The sequence below is a fragment of the Oreochromis niloticus genome, linkage group LG22 (genome assembly GCF_001858045.2).
Source record: "Oreochromis niloticus isolate F11D_XX linkage group LG22, O_niloticus_UMD_NMBU, whole genome shotgun sequence".
NCBI classification, from domain to species: Eukaryota; Metazoa; Chordata; class Actinopteri; order Cichliformes; family Cichlidae; genus Oreochromis; species Oreochromis niloticus.
Genome location: NC_031985.2, coordinates 25,318,390 through 25,337,141, shown reverse-complemented (window position 1 = coordinate 25,337,141; position 18,752 = coordinate 25,318,390). Strand labels below are relative to the sequence as shown.

The following is an 18,752-nucleotide window of genomic DNA, read 5'->3' as shown; positions in this document are numbered from 1 at the left end:
TCAGTCTAAACTTTGCTTTTAAATACAGATTTTAACTGAACACATAAATCTGTTGTAAAATAAAGTAATACACATATAAGTGCAGAGGTAAAATCTACTGCGTGTGTTTCTGTGTCTCTGTGTGTGTGTGTGTGTGTGTGTGTGTGGCAACTGAGACGCTTCTATGCAATACAATTTTAATGAACCAAAATAAACAGTCAGTATTTATGTTGGCAACGTTCAGCTCCAAATAACTGCATGCACTAAACCACGCATCCCAATAAAAATAAATAAAAGTAAAATAATATTAATAGCAATGATGATAGTAATTATTAAACAGCTTTATTATTATATTGCTTTAAACCCCTAAGTGTAAGAAATAAATGGACAATTCAGTGAGAGTGAACACAATAGTCAAGTTGTAATTATTATAACTTGTCCGTAAACTGTCCTGAACTTTATTATTATTATTATTATTATTATTATTATTATTATTATTATGGACGTAAGGCTATTTTCAAATTTACTTGCAACTAAAGCTTGCTGGGTCATTTCCAATAAAAAAAAAAGCCAGGAGTCTGTTCAACATGTAAATTAAAATATCTTTATTACAACAATCTTATGCAAAAACATGTCAGTCGTCCTAATCCGCCACAGTCTCGGTGTGGGCTCATCAGGGTGGCTCCCCTCAGCTTCAGGCGTTGAATTTTGCTTTAGCCTTGATGTTGGGCTGTGTAAACCTCGCAGAAAGAGTTATCTTGGTCTGAGAGTGTCGGTAACCCAAGCCTGGCTGTTAAGAGCTCCCAGTGTCAACATTGTGGGAAGATATGGACCGCCGTCTGGCTAATATCCAGAGGTCTCTGCCTCTAACTCCTCTTCGCTGACAGTGATAAGGAGCCTTGATTTGTGTAAATACATCTGATACAGTTGTTTAATGCGAAAACAGCCCGAGATTTAAAACGTAATCAATCAGCTACTTTTGGCTCAAGGAGAAAGTTTTAACTGCTTTCTTTGTGCTTTGTTTTCTTCTGCTTCTTCTTCTTCTCCCGAGCAAAATGCAAATCTGGAAAGTAGTAGGTTAGAAAAAAAAAGTGAAATCAGTAGGGTACCAGCTGAGGACTTTTGATTTCCAACTTCTCCTTGTTTTTGAACTCCAAATAACTTTCCACTCAAGACTCCATTCCTCTGTCCTGGGTCAGGGAAAAGTTCAGGTGCGGTGGCAAAAGCTGGCGTAGGGGTTGTCTTCCAGAGCACGGCCGTGTCAAGCCATAAATCCGCTGACAGCTTCAAATCTACAGAAGAAATTAAACAAAATTATCATTTGCTTTAATAAAGGAAAGATAGCTCATCTCTTCACATTCATGCTTCCAAAGCCTAAAGTGCAAATTTAGCCTTCTTTCTTTTAACTCTTATCCTCTTTTTTCCTTCTTTAAAAAAAATAAATGTTAAATGTAAGTAAGGTGAGCTAATAAGAGGGGCTCTGCCTCTGCTCCTGCCTTTTAAAAGTTTACCGCTCAAGTTGTAGTTTGAGAGGACAAAAGCTGATGTGGGAGTGGGGATGCTTTCTATGTCCGCCCCAAATGATTAATAGTTGTGGTGGAATTTTTTCCACGCCCGCTGCTGCTTCAGTGTTGACGGAAAACAAGCGCCAAACGGTGCCGTGAAGTAGAAAAGCTCTTCCAGGCTGGGATTTTTGGCAGTACCTGGAATGTTTGAAGGCGGATATATTTCACGGTTGTACACTATTTATATAGAAACTGTTTCATATCAAGGCAGACATGGTGGAATAATAATTTTAAAAAATCCCCCCCACAACCCTTAACCTTTGCACCAGCTTGTAATTTCAACCATCACTCAGCTGTTCATAGGAAACGCATAAGTGCATGTAGGTCTAATGGGGGTCCATGTACTGATCAGCGGGGTCGAGCAGCCGCGCTTTGGTTACCTCAGCTCCGCTTTCCGCTCTCTGCTGACTGACAGGCAGCCCTCACATCCACCAAGACGCTCAGCCCCCTTCATGTAGGACAGGTAAACGTGTAACGTGTTTGTATTTGTGCAGACTTTGCTGATGGAGGACCAGAGGCTGACTAAGTGGTGCCAAAGCAGGAGTCTGACAATTAGGACTTGGGGGCGATATTGAGTTGAGTTTTCTGCAAGGCTCCTCTCAAACCTGACTGTGTTGTTACAGAGAACGAAAAAAAAAGCAGATTCACTGCCAGCGAGGAGTAATTATTATTCCACTCTTAAATTCTATTTAGTAAGGTGTGTGTGTGTGTTTTAGAGGTGGGGGTGCGATCCCCATGCATAACGCGAATTATCACTCCGCAGCGCAAACACTCTCGTTACAGTGTGGCTCGGGGCTGCTGTGCACTCGAAGCTCAGCATAATACGGCAGGATTAGCTCTTTCAGCTGCTAACAGGCACCAAATATATGGCACTTTAAAACTGACAGAACAGTCTTTACCCCTGAATGGGCGACACGTGGAAAAAAAAAGCTGCTTCCCCTGCGAGAGGCTTGCTCCTCTGCCAGATACATTGCAGTGTCACATACCCCTCTTTTTTCTCCCTCCAAACTGATCCGTTTCTCCTCGGGGGCAATGACTGCCTCCATTAATGATTCACGGGCTCAAATAAAAGGGATTTAAGTTGACGTTGCGTCACGTGAGCGCGGCGCATAATACTGCGCGGTGTTATGGCACTGGGAAGAAAACCGGAGCCCCGGTCTGGCCATATGATGCAGATTATATGCGGGTTACCCCCACTTTCCGCGAGGGGAGTCCTGGCTTTGTAGTTTGTTTATCCAGGGGAGGAAAAAAGAAAGTAGAGGCAGTCTGAGAGAAAGAGGATTCCGGGTTTGTGGATGTATTCTGCTGTCACGGACGGATATGTTTTTCCACGCGGACGGAGTCAGAGCTCGAGCTTTGGGAGGATGGATTTTATTTTGAGGTATTTCCGCTGATTGTTCATTACTGTCGTGAGTTATTGCTGCGCGAGGCAGAGGTCAGTAACAAAGGGTCCAGGGCTTCTTCTTCTTTCTTTTTATTTGCAGGGAGATCAAATTGACACATATCAAGAAGCTTCATCTATGTATTAATATCTCAGTTATCACAGCTAATAGAGCGAAGCAAATACCTTAGACCAGAGCGATTTACACAGATTGTACGCATAACCATTTAAGGATTTGTCTGGGCCATTAAGGTTGAGACATTGTTCCAGTTTATGCTTGTTTGCCCAACGCTGTGATAAATGCAGCTTTAATTTCAGTCCAAAACTTTAAACAGAGGCGCGGAAAAAAAAAAGGGGGGGGGGGGGGGCAATTTCAGTTTTAATTGCAGCTTTAACAGCGTGAGCTATAACATTTGGATTAAGAGGCCTGTGTTGTAAATAAAGCAGCCATTTAAATATCGGCTTCCAAGCAAAAGCTAAATAAATAAATAATAATAATCAAAGCGCTCGGCACCTCTGTAAAACAAAACATCTCGATGTTTTACGTTTTTGTGCGTAAATCATACATCAAGATGAGATCCGTGAAAGAAAAAAAAAAGTATAGGGAAGCGGTGGGGTTGTGTCGCTCCGCCAGGGAAACGAGGATATAATGGAAGACGGAGTGCCATCCAGGACCGGGCGGCCGCTCTGAGGTCACGGCGCTCCTGCTTGATTTATGGGCGCGGGGACTTGGGGAAGATGGTGCGCCAGAGCTAATGACTATTCGATCCATTTGTGGAGAAATTGCTTGCCGGCCAGCAGGGAAACAACAAATGCGTTATTTGCATATAGGCCAATTTTTATGTTATTATGATTTTGTGCTGATAACCAGCCGTTTGTGTCTGTAGCGCTGTTTGTACACGAAGAATATCAGAATTTGGCCTTTTAGTTTCTGTTTTCTATTTTGTGTATTTGTTTTTCATAGACTGACACTGTCTGTGTGTAAGTCTGTGTTTTTATGTTAAAATGAATTTAAATCGACTGCTTCCTTTAAGCTGTAAAGATATCTTTACTTAACTAAAAATAGGTTTTTTAAAAATATGTTTCATTGGATCTTGCAGTTTAATCAGAAAATCCCAAATAAAAGATGACTTAATTTCATTAGTTCTTTTTTATTTATTTACTTTTAAAGATTTATGTTTGACTTTTATTTTTTAAGTCATGACGCGCGGGCCTAAACAACGCACGCGTAACAACAATTGCCTTATTATTTATAATTACATTTCGATCTTAGCAGTATATTGGAGCCCTGGATTTAAAATAAAACCCACACTAATTTAATTTACAAAATCGTTGAAATGTTGGATCATTCTCCGAGAAAATGTAAATATTTGTTCTACTCCTCGTTGCAGAGTTCCAGCTTAGTAAATTCTGGCCAACGGACGGTCTCCCAGACACCTTGAACTGCCTTCGGTAAGTCCATATATCTTTATTGATTTGTGTTATGAATGCTTGATGGTGATATCCTTATTCAATTTCTAATAAGCACCACACACGCCCACCGAAGCACTCGCAGGAATAGAGAAGCAGCCTATGGCTTGTACATTTCCTTGTAGCAGCAATATGACCAGCCCGAGAGCAATAATTCCTTCTCTTCCACTTGTCTTTGTGGTGCAATTTGTCACTATAAAAGTGACGAGAGGAATCGCAGCTCTTGGAGCGGTGCCTTACTCATTTCAAAAACCACTTTCTGTGAAAGCCATCTGCTTCCAGCTGCCATAGTTTACAGCACTGAAGTTTTTGAAAATATTTTTTTCTTTTATCAAAATTCCTTTCTTTCCTTTTCCTCTCTTCTTTTCTTTTTCCTTCCCACATTTTGCGCCTTATTATGGCCGGCAGTATACGAGCCCCTCTGACTTTTAACCCTCTCCTCAGGGCCACATTAAAGAGAGAGTCGAATCAGCATTTTAGCACAACACAAAGAAGTAAATAATTATACAGACTGGCTACTTTTGTTTGGGGGGGCAAAAAAAAGCACAGTTAGCTTAAAAAACCCTCACATGTGAATTTTTGGGTCCCACTCAACCTCCCACGCCGTCCGTGTGTTCTACACTTTTTAATTGTGTCACTGAATTTTGTCCCAGAGCCTGAAACCAGCAGAGAAGCTGCAGCTCTGGACGTGTTTACAGCCCGGGGAAGCTGAGAGGACATAAATCTACTTTTCTCAGGCTTTCTTTTTGGCTGCAAAAGACAGCATTAATATGCTGAGGGATTCCCCCTGCTGCCGCTCTCTTCTCCCCTGGTCCTCGCTGCATGTCCTCCACTTTGCCTTTTGGTGATGAAACTTGTGCCCATTTTTCACACCCTGCTCCTAGAGGGGGTTGATATAAATCGAATACAGCTTTGATCAGCTATGCTTTCAAAAATCTCAGCTATTTGAAAGCACAACTATATATACATATATCTGTGCCTGCGTGTGTGAGAGCGTCTCGGTGTGCGCGCAGTATTTCGGTGTATTTAGGTATTTATTTTATTCTTGTGTTAAAAAGCCATAAAGGGCGTACCTGGCGCAGAAAATGAAAACGCACTGCTGTCTCCTTTTTTTCGCCAAAATGTGCAGAAATGCGGGTTAATGATTAAGCCGTGGATAGAAGCCCTTTATGTCCCATGGAAATGGAAATGCAGCATGGTCGGGGCCTGATTATTCCTTTGTATTCCACCTCTCTCTCCCTCTCTCTCTCTCTCTCCCACATCTCATTCACTGTGTTCATAATTCCACTGCAGGCCACGGAGTACATAATAACAGAAAAGATTTAAAACACTTTAGGGAAGGACTGTGCTATTTTTGTAGAGATATAAATATATATGTATATATTTTTCGTTCTAGACGCACTACCTCATTTGGTTGGGGGAGGAGGAGAGGCAACCACTTGATTTGAACAGGCTTTCCAAGGCGCTACTTCATTTGCATAATTTTTCTTGTCTATGGTGACGCTCTGGTTCGGGGCAGTTCACTGGTGACTGCATGGTACTAGTGAAGGATCACATACACCAGCATAGCCTTGGCCGACTTTAATATTGCTATGAAGCCCTGGTCATTGCTCTATAGCAGGACGATACATTCAATCTTGGGGCCAGATAAGTCTTATCTCGTTGACCCGACAGCTCACGCCTGCTTTCGTAATCTCGGTTTACCCATCCACGTCGAGTAGGAAAAAAAGGAAAAGAGGAAAAAAAGGGGGCTTCTCTTGGCTCTTCCTTTTTTCTTTTTTTTTTTTTGTTGTGGCTGCTAATACTCGGTGTATGGCAGGGCGCAGTCTGCTACCGCTGCTTCACCCAGTCAGCCCTGTCTTTAAACTTTTCTCTGGATTACTGCTTTGATCGATTTCGTCGCTGAATGAGAAAATATTGCTTGGTGCTCTGCATTCGTCGTAAGAGGATAAGGTAAGCAGGCCAGGAATAGGCTCCCTCGGTTGTAAATGGCTGAGTTTGTATGTCGCGCGGTGATTTATCACCGTATGACTTAGATCTCGGTTCAGGAAGAGTTCACACACACACACAGTCAGGCGGCCAGATTTCTCCAGCGTGGAGCGGAGGGGCTGCGCAGAGAGCTCAAGTCTGTCTTTTGTCTCTCTTTTCTCTGCCGTTTATGACTATCGCAATGGTTCGCCTGGAGATACACACCACAGAGCTTCGTGATATCTTTTCCCGGTCATCACGAGTGCAGACACGGTGAAGACACGTCCTTTCAGTCTGCGGTTTAACAACGCTGAGGGCATTTTGAAACTGATTTGCTTTTTGTTATTGTATGCAGAACGGCACAGGCCAGAATTGCTCGACATTTACATTTTCCGTGTGCTCATTTTATGATGATGCATCGCATAGTTATGTGTCTGCTTCGGGGCTATGGATTATGAAACATACAAGAGGCCTTCTTTTTTTTGTTTTAAACTCTATTTTTAAATCATTTTTAGTGCCAGGGTAACTTTTGCTATCAGACATAAAACAACCCGTAAAACAACAAAATCTCAACAGTGTTAAATGCAGTATATATATATATTTAATTTAATGTATTTATTTGCTTTATTCAACGACGTGTAATGGCTAAATCTATAGAATCTACAGAGTAGACAGCAAATGCAGGGTTTCATAACCAAGCGAAAAATGAATGGGAATATTTTATTTCTACTCAAAATCATTAGCTTTACAATAATAATAATAATAATAATAATAATAATAATAATAATAATAATAATAATAGCTGTTGAATCCACTGTTTCATTGTTAATGTCCCATTAATGTCCCATTATAAAAAGATTTCCCCCAAAAGAGCAGTGATGTGTGTCTATCATAGTTTATAGTCTCTCCCCGAGGTTACCTACATGAATTATGGTGCTCCAGCAGCAGCCTCTAGCTGTACCATCCCCGGGTTTCTGTCTGCTTAATACTTGCTTTGTTAGGGCTTGGATGTTCACCGGGCCGCTCATTCCGAGCGGGCAGTCCCGGCTCACTGACCCCCCCGCCCTCATATATCACCGCGACCGGCCGCCGCGCAGACAGCATCGACAGCAGCCATTATTATGGGCCTGCTATGGAACAAAGTTCAAACCATGGGGATGGAAATGCACGGCCGCCGGCCGGTTTTTCAGGTTTCCTCGGGGCCCTTACATTTTTTCTACCATTATGACGAAATGTAGAAAAAAAGGGGGGGAGAGGAATAAAAAAGAGAGAGACTGTATGTGGCAAGCTCAGGGATATTTTATTCTCTTAAAAATTATTTATTTTTTCTAAAAGTGAAAAATAAAATGGGTTGAAAGTTTGTGAATCCAACGGTATGGTTTTCACTCGCTATACAGGAAATTAGATACACCGTTGACAGCCCTGTTGGTAGAATAACAGTGTAAAAGAAATATTATTTTCCTGTGTGGTAACCCGCTAACAAGCTATTTCCACAACGCATTTCTCCATAAGGCCTACTGTAACTATATTCTGTTTCACTGTTAGTTAGAATCAAAGATTTTAAAACGCCACCCGGCCTCTTTTCGCGTTTCTAAATGATTTGACAGTCTGAAATGCTTTTAAAATGGTTTTATGTTCGCCACAGATGGTAATACAAGGTTAGTGCGTGCCTCTGTGCCCCGTGTAAGCCATAAGGTAAACGGTAATAGTCCACAGAATTGTTGGCCCTATCTTGCCTCCATAGTCTCCAGTGTCAGGGCTGCATTGAAAAGTAAGATGGATCGCCACCATTTCTTCTCCTCACAGTGCTTCTTGTAACCCTAGGTTCACCCAAGGAGGCCATTGGCGGAGAGGCGTCACGTGACCACGGGGTGCCAATGTTATTCTACAAGGGTGTCAAGACCCTGTCAGTTTCTGAAATAAATATTGGGAAACGGCGAGATGCAAAAGGCAACCTACTACGACAGCTCCGCAATTTACAGTGGCTACCCATATCAAAGCGCAAATGGCTTCAGTTATGATGCCAATCAGGTCCAATATCCCCGGGCCTCTCATGTGGAAAGTGAGTACCATCGACCTGCCTGCTCCCTGCAGTCTCCTGACGGCTCCGTGGCTTTGCAAAAGCCGGGGGAGATGGCGGAGAGCTGCGACAGGACCACAGCCATTCAGGCGGCGCAGTCCAAGGTTCATCCCGAAAGCAATCAACCGCAGGTGCCGGTGTCAGGCCCACCCCCTCCCTCACAGTCCCCCGGTGCTATCAGCCAAAACACAAGCAACGGATCCAACCAACCAGCCAGTGCCAAGAACGACTCCCCGACCTCTACCGCTCGCAGCAAGCAGATCTTCCCCTGGATGAAGGAATCCCGTCAGAACACCAAGCAGAAACCCACCAGTAGCTCCAGTTCAGGTACTCACCGCATAAACACGACTGCTCCTCTAATATCCACACTCTTTGTTAGCCTGCAACCAGAAAATTACTCAAGTTTGGTTTAGAGAGGATGCAATGCAGAAGGGGGTGAGCAGGTAAGGGCTTACGAGGAAAGGGGGGTGGGCCCACAACAGAACAATACTTCCCCTGGGAAGGTCACAATGGTCAGTTTTCTGCGTCTGTGACAGGAAGTTGTTAAATGTTTTAAATCATTAATAATCAGTGTGTCATGGAATTACATTGCTATTGCTGTAATGTATAATCACCATAATCCCACACATACCCTTTACTATTACAGTTATTTATTCTACACTGCAATTGTAGTGAAGTGCAGTGTAAACTGACAGACTGGCTACATTGCATCCTGGTCAAAATCTGTAAGGACTGTTACAAATTATTTGCGCAATATGACGTTTTAGTCTGCGGAAAAACTGTATGCCACATTAACAGTAGCTCTCACCATTTGTTGTCTCTTTTGCCCTGCAGCTGACCTGTCCCTACTGTAAACACACCTCTCCACTGATCACATAATGGTCCTGGACAGACAACAAACACACACAACAGTTGTTTCAGTTTGTCCTGCTGTTTTGATTAGCGAAAAACTCTGTGGGTCAGTGTGCATGTGTGGGAGTTGGTCCGTAGGGGGGTATTTACTTAGAGGAAAGCTAAACATTTCGAAATGCACATCTTCCCACGAACTTCTTATTTTGTAAATTCAGTGGCTATATGCTTTAATTTCGGTATGCAGGTTACAGTGCACTGACAGAAGCAAAGGCGCGTGGCTCAATGAGTATCAGGAGAGGTGTTTTTTTGTGTTTTTTTTAACAATCCGTAAAAAGTCCCAACCCTTTACGCACGTTCATGCACGCAAGGTAGAACCTGGTGTTTTGACGCCAGGGACATTCAGGGTCAGGGGTTCTGAGTTTAGCTCTGGGTAGTCAACATTTACTTCCTTTCTGTAAAAATAAATGGATAATAATCTAATGACATTCCAGGATCTTATCAAGTGCAATCGCTGAACTGCAAGGCAGTGTGGCGCTTTTCATTAAGTTTAGTTATTTCAAGTGCAGCAAAGGTTTTTAATTTGTTTTCAACATCACATAGCCGATTTATGGAAACCCTTGATGCACGTTCAAGGCTTATAAGAAGGGCAAATCTTATTATTGAGATCTCATTGTCAAGATGAGGACACTGTTGTGGTTTGAAGAGTCTTATTTTTACTTCCATAACGAAGAGTTAATTTCAGAATTGCTTTCAAAGACCTTTCGTGAACTGGTGGATTTTCTTAATAAATTAAGCAGCAGTCTTCAGTGAATGCGCAATGCGCATAGCTTTGTTACGCTGTTAAGAAGTCTTCAGGACGTATACAACATATAAAAACCCAGGCTTTATAAACAATTTTGGAAAGCCCTTTACATTTTACGCAGATACTAATTCCAGATACCGCTTTGTTCACGTAGCGACAATCAAACATTCAAAGCTCTTCATCTTTACTTAGTTTCACTGTTTAAGTAGTTAAAATGCAAAGCAGACTGGTTTCAACCTGAATTGTGCTTGGGAGGGTGTGTTAATGACTTTGAATAACGCCCGGAGCTTCCAGTATTTATCAGAAAAAGAATTTATACGCACCTGTTACTCACGAAGGAAAGATGCACAGTGCTTCACACATGCGTTACACATACGCTTCATTCAGCACCTTTCATGACCTAAACTAAGAGGCCTTTTGAAAATCAAGTAGTCAAAAAAAAGTAAAACTAAACTGTAATAATCGCGTGATTCTAAAGCATTACGTCAAATTTACTGGATCACTTCTTTCTCATCCATAACATAACACAATGGACCAGATTATGTCATCCTGCATTGCTATTACTTTAGGTTTGGGCGAAAGGTAGTGATAGTTATTAAATGTTGGCCGCCTGCCATAACAGTAAGTAGACTAGCACCTTGCAATTCTGCAGCCAAGATCCAGCCTCTTAAGCTTATCAGTGAGGGCAAGGCGAACTGTTTTATATATACCCTGAGGAATGCATAATGCTTGTGTTTGCATTATGTGTGAGCTACCCTGCAACTATGGGGGGAAATGAGGGTCAAGATGTTTTAGTAGTAAACCTGAGGTTACCTGATTCCATATCACATACTGAGCCATTATTGTCCAGTTGCACTTTTTGCTTTGCAGTCTGTGAAGCTGTGCATGTGACTAGTTGGCTCATGGAGCCTTGATGATAACTCCTGTGATTTGCCATAGGGGAGTGGGTTTATTAGATATATTGAGATGTTTGGAACATATGCGCATACGCACGTTATTAGTGTTACTGATCATTGTGATACATATTTAAGTGGGCAAACTTATTTAGTAAACTACTCAGTCAACACCACCGCCCCCTCCTGATCGCAGTTTGCTAACAGCTATGTGTTGTGACATGATGTCGCTTTCACTCTCCTGTCTTTGCCTCTGTACCTCTCTCTTTATAACGAATTACTGACTGACATCCTCCTCTCCTTCATCCTGACAGTGGAGAGTTGCCCCGGAGACAAAAGCCCTCCGGGGTCAGCAGCATCAAAGAGGGCCCGGACAGCTTACACTAGCGCTCAGCTTGTGGAACTGGAGAAGGAGTTCCACTTTAACCGGTACCTCTGCAGACCCCGGAGGGTGGAGATGGCGAACCTGCTCAACCTCACAGAGAGACAGATCAAAATCTGGTTCCAGAACCGCAGGATGAAATACAAGAAGGATCAGAAAGGCGTCGGAATGATGCCTTCTCCCGGTGGACAGTCCCCGCGCAGTCCCGTGGGCCCAGCTTCCGGTGCCGGCGGTGGCGGTGTGGGAGGCGGATACCTCAACTCTATGCATTCTCTCGTAAACAGTGTTCCATATGAATCCCAGTCGCCGAATTCTTACAGTAAACCTCATCAAAACGCATACGGTATGCCTACGTCATACCCCCCTCCTTTAAATAACTCCCTCAACAACTGCCCGCCCTCCCAGAAGAGGTATCCCGGGAACGACTCTGCCACGCCCGAGTATGACGCGCATCCCCTCCAAGGCAATGGCAGTTACGGGACGCACATGCAAGGCAGCCCTGTTTATGTCGGCGGAGGTTACATCGACTCAATGCCCAGTTCTGGGGCCTCTGTTTTCGGTCTGACCCACCTTACGCACCCACCGTCCGCAAACATGGAGTATAATGGAGCAATCACAATGGGTAACAGTCAGCATCACGGAGTGTGTGATCCAACACCGACGTACACAGACCTAACGCCGCACTACTCTCAGGGAAGAATCCAGGAAGCGCCCAAACTGACGCATCTGTAGCAGTGGCGCTGCCTGGATCACTCCGCCCATTGTCTTATCCACCTCCAGACATATTACTGCTTTGTTTCTGCGCCTCCTCACGGCTCCCACCATCTCTCTGCTTTTGTTTATGTTCCCTATAGTTTTTTCCCCCTTTTTATTTTTTTGGTGTGTGAAGTAGCGTAGGAAAAATAATCACGACTTGCTTGAATTTGCTCGTGTCATTGTCTCACACAGACCTTTATCTGGGCTGTAGGCGGGAGGGGAGGGAGGGGGGCGCAGTATATGCATAGACTTATTTAATCTTTTTTTAATGTTTTCAAATCAAAAACTCAAACAGGGTATTATGAACACATGTTATCCATTTTCAATGTGAATTTGTCCGTCCTCTTATTTATCCGCAGTTGAAGAATTATGTTTTCTCTCTCTCTCTCTCTTTTTTTTTCATTTTGCATTTTGTTGCACTTATGTGTAAGGGTCCTTCAAGAGCCACGAGTTGGGATTAAGAGGGAAAATACGTTTTCAGAAGCAAGGGTCATGAGCTTACACGCAACCCCTCCCCCTTGCTTGTGTTTGTTCCATTTTTTGGACTTTCTAATGTTATTTATTTTGTTTGGTGTGAAAGATAAAAGAGTCCTTTAGTATTATTTGACACCCCCTCCATCTTTGTGTGGGTAGAAGGTTGGTGGAAAATTTGCGTCTCGGCCCTTTTTCAGCCCATACATGTTAGTCTGCATTAGCTCCTCAGCAGCAGAAAACCTATGTTCCTGTTAGAGGCTATGTTTCCATTTTTTTCTTCTTCGAAGGAGGTGTTTTATTTTTCTCAGCGAATGTAAAAATCAATCAGTCATGCAATAAGGGTGGAAAAGAAGGACATATTACGTTAGCTGTTTCTTTATTGAAGTAATAAGAAACAAACTTTTTTTTCGATGTCATACATTCCATGCTGCTCCAGTTAGAACAAATAAATAAAAGAATTGAAATATACCGAAAGCATAGCCTTCGATTTTAATTTAGACTTGGCAGAAGCATTGCACATGATCACAAATCACGAAGTGGACTAAAAAGAATAAATATACATCTTTCGGTTTCTCTGCAATAAAATGGAGGTGAAAAAAAAATCAGTTTCCAAATATATAGTCAGGCAAATAGACGTAAAAGAAAAGAAACAAAAATGTTTTAACAATAATAAATCATAGAGTAGCCTATCACACATATAGAGTGGCAATACATTTCTATTTTTTCATACAACGTAACGTGGAATATTGGCCATAAATATTATCCAGTAACATGCAGGCAAATATTGGCAGATATAGTAAAAATGCGTAATAAATGCTACATTCTTTTTTATTTTATTTTATTTTTTATTTTATTTTCCTCCCCTTCACTTGATTCGAGGTGAAGAAAACTCCAGGGTGGCCCTCTCCCCTCCTCTCATCTGCGTGGGCACATCCATAATAATAAAAATGTCACCGGGGCCCTTCTGGAGAATCTGCAAGAAGACAACAAGCTAAATGAGAAATCGTTTAAAAAATAATCCGCTGATATTTTCAGTCAGTCAAATGCGGTCAGAGAGGATACAGTCTGAACTACAATCATAACGCGGCTTATTGGTCTCATTATTCTACAGATTTGCAGATGCCAGAGTGGTAAAGCCAGCTCGGTACGAAGCAGCTCCGTTGTGAAGATGGCTACAACAAAAGGAATTATCAATTTAAAAGCTTTTTTTTTTTTTTAATGACATTATATTCGTTTTATTAATTTTATAAAATTAAAAAGGTGCTACAAGAATTATTGTTAGTATTATCATTTTAATATCTCTCTTAGAATTTTTTCAGGCATTTTCAGTATTTATACATTTCCAGTATGCAACAGAGACACAGCTGGAGCTAAAAGACTACACTTTGGGTGTGCAATTAACTAAATGTGGACAGTGTATACATCATTATGTTTAACATGCTCCTTTATTTCGAAACCGATGTTTACAAGCCTACTTTTTTCTACACTTGCTACATTATTTGCTCTCTTTAATTTTGCACTAAATAATGATAATAATAATAATAATTTCAGCCCAAACTGATTGATTTAAGTGGGCATGAACATTACTGGCCCTGACATATGGCTAGCAGGGAAAACTAGAACAATTGAACCATGGTGTGTCACTGCAAAAAAAAAAAAAAAAAAAAAAAAAAAAAAAAGCTGATGGATTGAGTATTTCTGCATCCAACACTGCCACACACACACAGAGATCCGCGCACACGCGTGCACGCGCTTTAACAACAAGGCAAAGATTTAACCCATAAACAGGTAGCACGCTGATATAGTTTTAAGTGAAAGAGAAGACTTGGGCATCTTACATCCGTGGGAAAGTGGTTCTAAATCAGTCCTGCTATAAAGATAAGTGTGTAGGACAGGCTGGGGTCCACTAAAATGCAGCCACCCACTCCTTTTCTTTCACACAAAGCCTGTGCGTAATTCCCCCGAAAAAAGTCATCCGTCTTTGCCCCTAGCAACTCCGTCCTTCACTCCGCTTTCTAACATGCTACTTAAACGAAAAGTGAATGTAGTTTAAAACGCATTGAGAATTCAAAGATAAAAGCCAGGTGAACACGCTGCTTCGCCCTACTCACCGCTGGCGCGTTACCGCCTCCTCATAAAAAAGGAAATGGTGGCATCTCGTGTAGCTGGATTCGTATTTATCTTTTAAAATATCCCTCCAGCGACAGCTAGACTATGTCTGTGAACAGAAACTGGTTCTAATCTGAGGGGCCAGTGTTTCTCACCGGCTTCCTGCCTGCATTTGATCCGGCAGAGAGTTAGAAGCCTTAAATGTGTTGTGAGGGCACCGAGCTGTCAGACCTTTTGGCGAGTAAGATTGATCGCGCGCAGGCTTCCAGGACTCTTTGTTTGGTATATAAGCAACAAACTGAGAGAAGCCTACCACTTCTCTTCTTCCATCTCCTACTCACCGAGCCACTTTTTAAAAAATGAAAATACGGTATGTGCTGACTAACGAAAAAAAAATATCACAAACGTGGTTTTCACAGATTATTCTGGAAGAGGTATGAAACCAAACACGGCGGGGAAGGGCAATCCAATAACATTTCCATCCGCATAATAACGCTGCAAATGGATTCGTTGTAAGTGGTCGATTGTAACTGTGTTTGCTTCATTGCAATTTCAGGTAGAAATGATAATGGGAATACAATGAGAGGCTTTTCTCAGCACTGTAACCAGTGCCCTTCCAATAAATCCAGATTTAGCCCGTGGAGTGGCTTCCTGCTTAATATGAAAAAGGAACCGTTTCAAAGATGTGAGAAGGCAGTAATTATGGTAGATTTTAGTTATCGAAAATTGTGACCAACACCAACAATGATAATAAAAGAAAGAGCTCCTGTGGGTTTACTATAATATTTGTTAGTAGCTGCACGCACACGAGCGTGCATGACCTCGTTATAATACCTTTTTGTGGAATAAACGAAACTCCTATGTGCCTTAATATCATATCTGTCAAGTCAGCATAAAAAGCCTATAATAATAATAATAATCATAATAATAACAATAATAACACTGTTTGTGAGCGCATACGCATAACACATGCCAGTGTGTCCCTGCGCAAATTTCTACACAATAGCTGTAAATGTTCAACCACTGTTATGGGTTGGTGAAATGGTCTGAACGTGCCATATCTGTCAGTATTAACTTTATGGATGGGCCTTTTTATTGCAACACATGCCAGCGGATGCACTGCATATGTCATTATTATGAAACCTTTAAAGAATCACATTCATTCTGGTGTCCACACTCACCTCACAGCGAACAGACTGGATTGTTGTGGTTTGTTTCTGTCGAGAAATCTCAAAATCAGTTTTGAGCGTTTCATTTTTTTTCCACCTCTGAAGGCTGACTCTTGATTGTATGAATAGCTGGGCTACTGGCGTGAAATGTGTGTGTGTGTGTGTGTGTGTGTGTGTGTGTGTGTGTGTGTGTGTGTGTGTGTGCGGTGTGTGGTGTGTGGTGGGGGCGTTCTCCACTGACATCCTCAAACAATACGAGAAAGAGGAGTGCACGAATCCGCGCACCCAGGCTGTGCTCTTTCCCTGTAATAGTGAGCGCGTCAGCCATTCTTAAAAAACACATTTTGTAGCTTAGTGGAGTGGACTGCAGGGCGCGAGGAGGATAAACTCAGCAGACAAAGATGTAAATATAAACAGTCGTCCCCCCCCAGCTGAGCGAGGCGTTCTTCACCAGAGTTTTGGATCAATCAGGCAGACAGTGGCTTCTTTTGATTAAACCCCAAATTGTCATTGGGCAGAGGTAATCATGTGACAGGCAATTCGGTCCAATTTCAACCTTGTCTCCATGAATTCAATAGTTTAATAGCAGCTCGGTCCCCATACGGCCGTAATCAGTGAAATAGAAAAAAAAAAAACATTACAAGGAGATTTTTTTGATGATTTTTTTTTCTTTTTCGTCATCACTGAGCTGCAACATTTTTTAAGAAATACGCGTGCAAACTTTCCTCGGCTCTCAGGGAGAGGAGATGAATTACGAATTCGAGCGAGAGAGCGGTTTTATCAATAGTCAGCCGTCGCTTGCTGAGTGCCTGACATCTTTCCCCCCTGTCGCTGATTCATTTCAAAGTTCATCAATCAAGAGCTCGACGCTTTCACGCCCGACACTGATTCCTCCTCCCTTTGAGCAGACCATTCCCAGCCTCAACCCGGGCAGCCATCCGCGGCATGGCCGGCCTAGACACAGCCCCGACGGATGCAGCCCGCTGCCTACCGCCTCCTTACCCCCGGAGTACCCATGGATGCGGGAGAAGAAAGCCTCCAAGAGGAACCACCTGCCGACTTCCACTGCTACTACCATCTCCAACGGACCCGTGTGCTTCTCTCCGAAAGGTGGGTTATTTCAAAGCAGAAAGAGCTGCTGTAATCTATCTTCACTCTCTGGTGCTAAATTGAAGACCTGCAAAGGCCCTTACTCAAAACAACAAATAGGCTTTAAGTCGTTTCATTGTGGCAGATTTATGGTTGTTGCTTTGCAGTTATTGTGTGTGAAGCAATAAAAGGAAGCGAAAAAAAAAGTTTGGGTAAAGTTTGGTGATGTAAGATGATTTATTCCCCTAGCCGAGGCAGAGTTTTGATGTGTGACAGTAATGAAGAGTGATGGAGTGCCTTTGCCGAGGAGGGCAGCTGGAGCATTCATTAGTATCCCACACCAGCCTGGACTTCACTGCTTCTAAAGTGCACTGAGTTTAGTTCACGCTCACGCTGAGCCTTATTTTATCTATAAAACAATCTGATGAAGATCTTTACAGAGCGACGATTTTTTTTAGGGGGGTGGTGAACGCTGTATAAGTTTGGTTCAGTATAGCTCTAGCGGCCATTTTGCTGCAGCGTGCTGTGAGCCACTCTCTGGTGGACTGTGATAGCCATAACGTTAGATTTATGAGCAGCAAGGTTATGTAACTGCTGGGTCCTGCTTTTTTAATCCCGCTACTGTGCCGCTTATTTTCCAGGCTCGCCTGAGATCGTGGAGAGCGGTGGGGGAGGAGGGGGCTCCCGTCGGCTGAGAACAGCGTACACTAACACACAGCTGCTGGAGCTGGAGAAGGAGTTCCACTTCAACAAGTATCTGTGCCGGCCCAGGAGGGTGGAAATAGCGGCCCTACTGGACCTGACCGAGAGGCAGGTTAAAGTCTGGTTCCAAAACCGACGCATGAAGCACAAGCGGCAGACCCAGAGCAAGGAGAACCACAACGGGGACGGCAAGGGGCTGAGCGCCGAGGACGGCATTCACAGCGAGGAAGAGGACGAGGCCCCCCAGTACGAGCAGAGCGGGGCCCTGCTGGAAAGAGATACCTGCTCCTTTCAAAACAACACACAGCAGCTCCACAATGGAGAGTCGATGAGCTTTGCTGCTGCGCCGCTGAACAGCAATGACAAAAATCTGAAACATTTTCCCAACCCGTCACCCACTGTTCCGGGCTGCATGTCAACAATGGGCCCCGGCTCGGCATCTGGCCCGGACAATGGCGACAGTCCCCCGGCCCTGGATGTTTCTTTACACGATTTTCAACCTTTCTCCTCGGATTCCTGCCTGCAGCTCTCCGATGCAGCCTCGCCGAGCTTGTCAGAGTCTCTGGACAGCCCCGTGGACATTTCTACGGACAGTTTCTATTTTTTCTCGGAGTCTCTAACTACAATCGACTTGCAGCATCTGAACTATTAACTAGAATCAATCAAATAACTTTTTTCCCCTTCTTTCTTTCGGGACAATAAATATCAGGCTACAACAACATTAACCCCGATGTTATTTGTATATTCGGCACATTTATTCTGTTGATATTTGACTTGACGATTAATACAAGGTAAGGATGAGATTAAATCACTGAAGCAGCTTAAACGTGGCTTGTAATTACCATAACAACTTGTTCTCTTGGAATGGAAATTATGAGTGTTTGTGAATAATTATACAATATTAGGCCTATGGAACCTGGTCGTTTTTATTTTTGTATAGCTTCCAATGTCTTGGATATTTTTGTTAGAATACAATTAACTTGCTACAATCTTCTTTTTTCTGGTGTTTGAGTGATTTATTATCCATTTTCCAGACTTTTCTTTTTTTCTTTTTTCTTTTTTTGCTTGAATTATTCATGTA

General features: G+C 42.8%; 2 protein-coding genes and 1 long non-coding RNA gene across 3 annotated transcripts; 2 read left to right on the top strand and 1 right to left on the bottom strand.

Moving 5' to 3' along the window:
- Positions 1-569: 569 nt before the first annotated feature.
- Positions 570-5,689, bottom strand: LOC109196573 (uncharacterized). Its single transcript, XR_002058013.2, has 2 exons — positions 5,469-5,689; positions 570-1,271 (listed from the first exon to the last, which is right to left on the bottom strand). It is a non-coding gene; the product is annotated as an uncharacterized LOC109196573 (long non-coding RNA).
- A 2,578-nt stretch (positions 5,690-8,267) lies between these two features.
- hoxa3a (homeobox A3a) lies at positions 8,268-16,623 on the top strand. The gene is made up of 2 exons (XM_025902218.1): positions 8,268-8,770; positions 11,305-16,623. The coding sequence occupies exons 1-2, from the start codon at positions 8,305-8,307 to the stop codon at positions 12,102-12,104; spliced, it is 1,266 nt and encodes a 421-aa protein (XP_025758003.1). The 5' UTR covers positions 8,268-8,304; the 3' UTR covers positions 12,105-16,623.
- Positions 16,596-18,665, top strand: LOC100534422 (homeobox protein Hox-A2a). The gene is made up of 2 exons (XM_005453828.3): positions 16,596-16,990; positions 17,611-18,665. The coding sequence occupies exons 1-2, from the start codon at positions 16,627-16,629 to the stop codon at positions 18,321-18,323; spliced, it is 1,077 nt and encodes a 358-aa protein (XP_005453885.1). The 5' UTR covers positions 16,596-16,626; the 3' UTR covers positions 18,324-18,665.
- Positions 18,666-18,752: the final 87 nt, after the last annotated feature.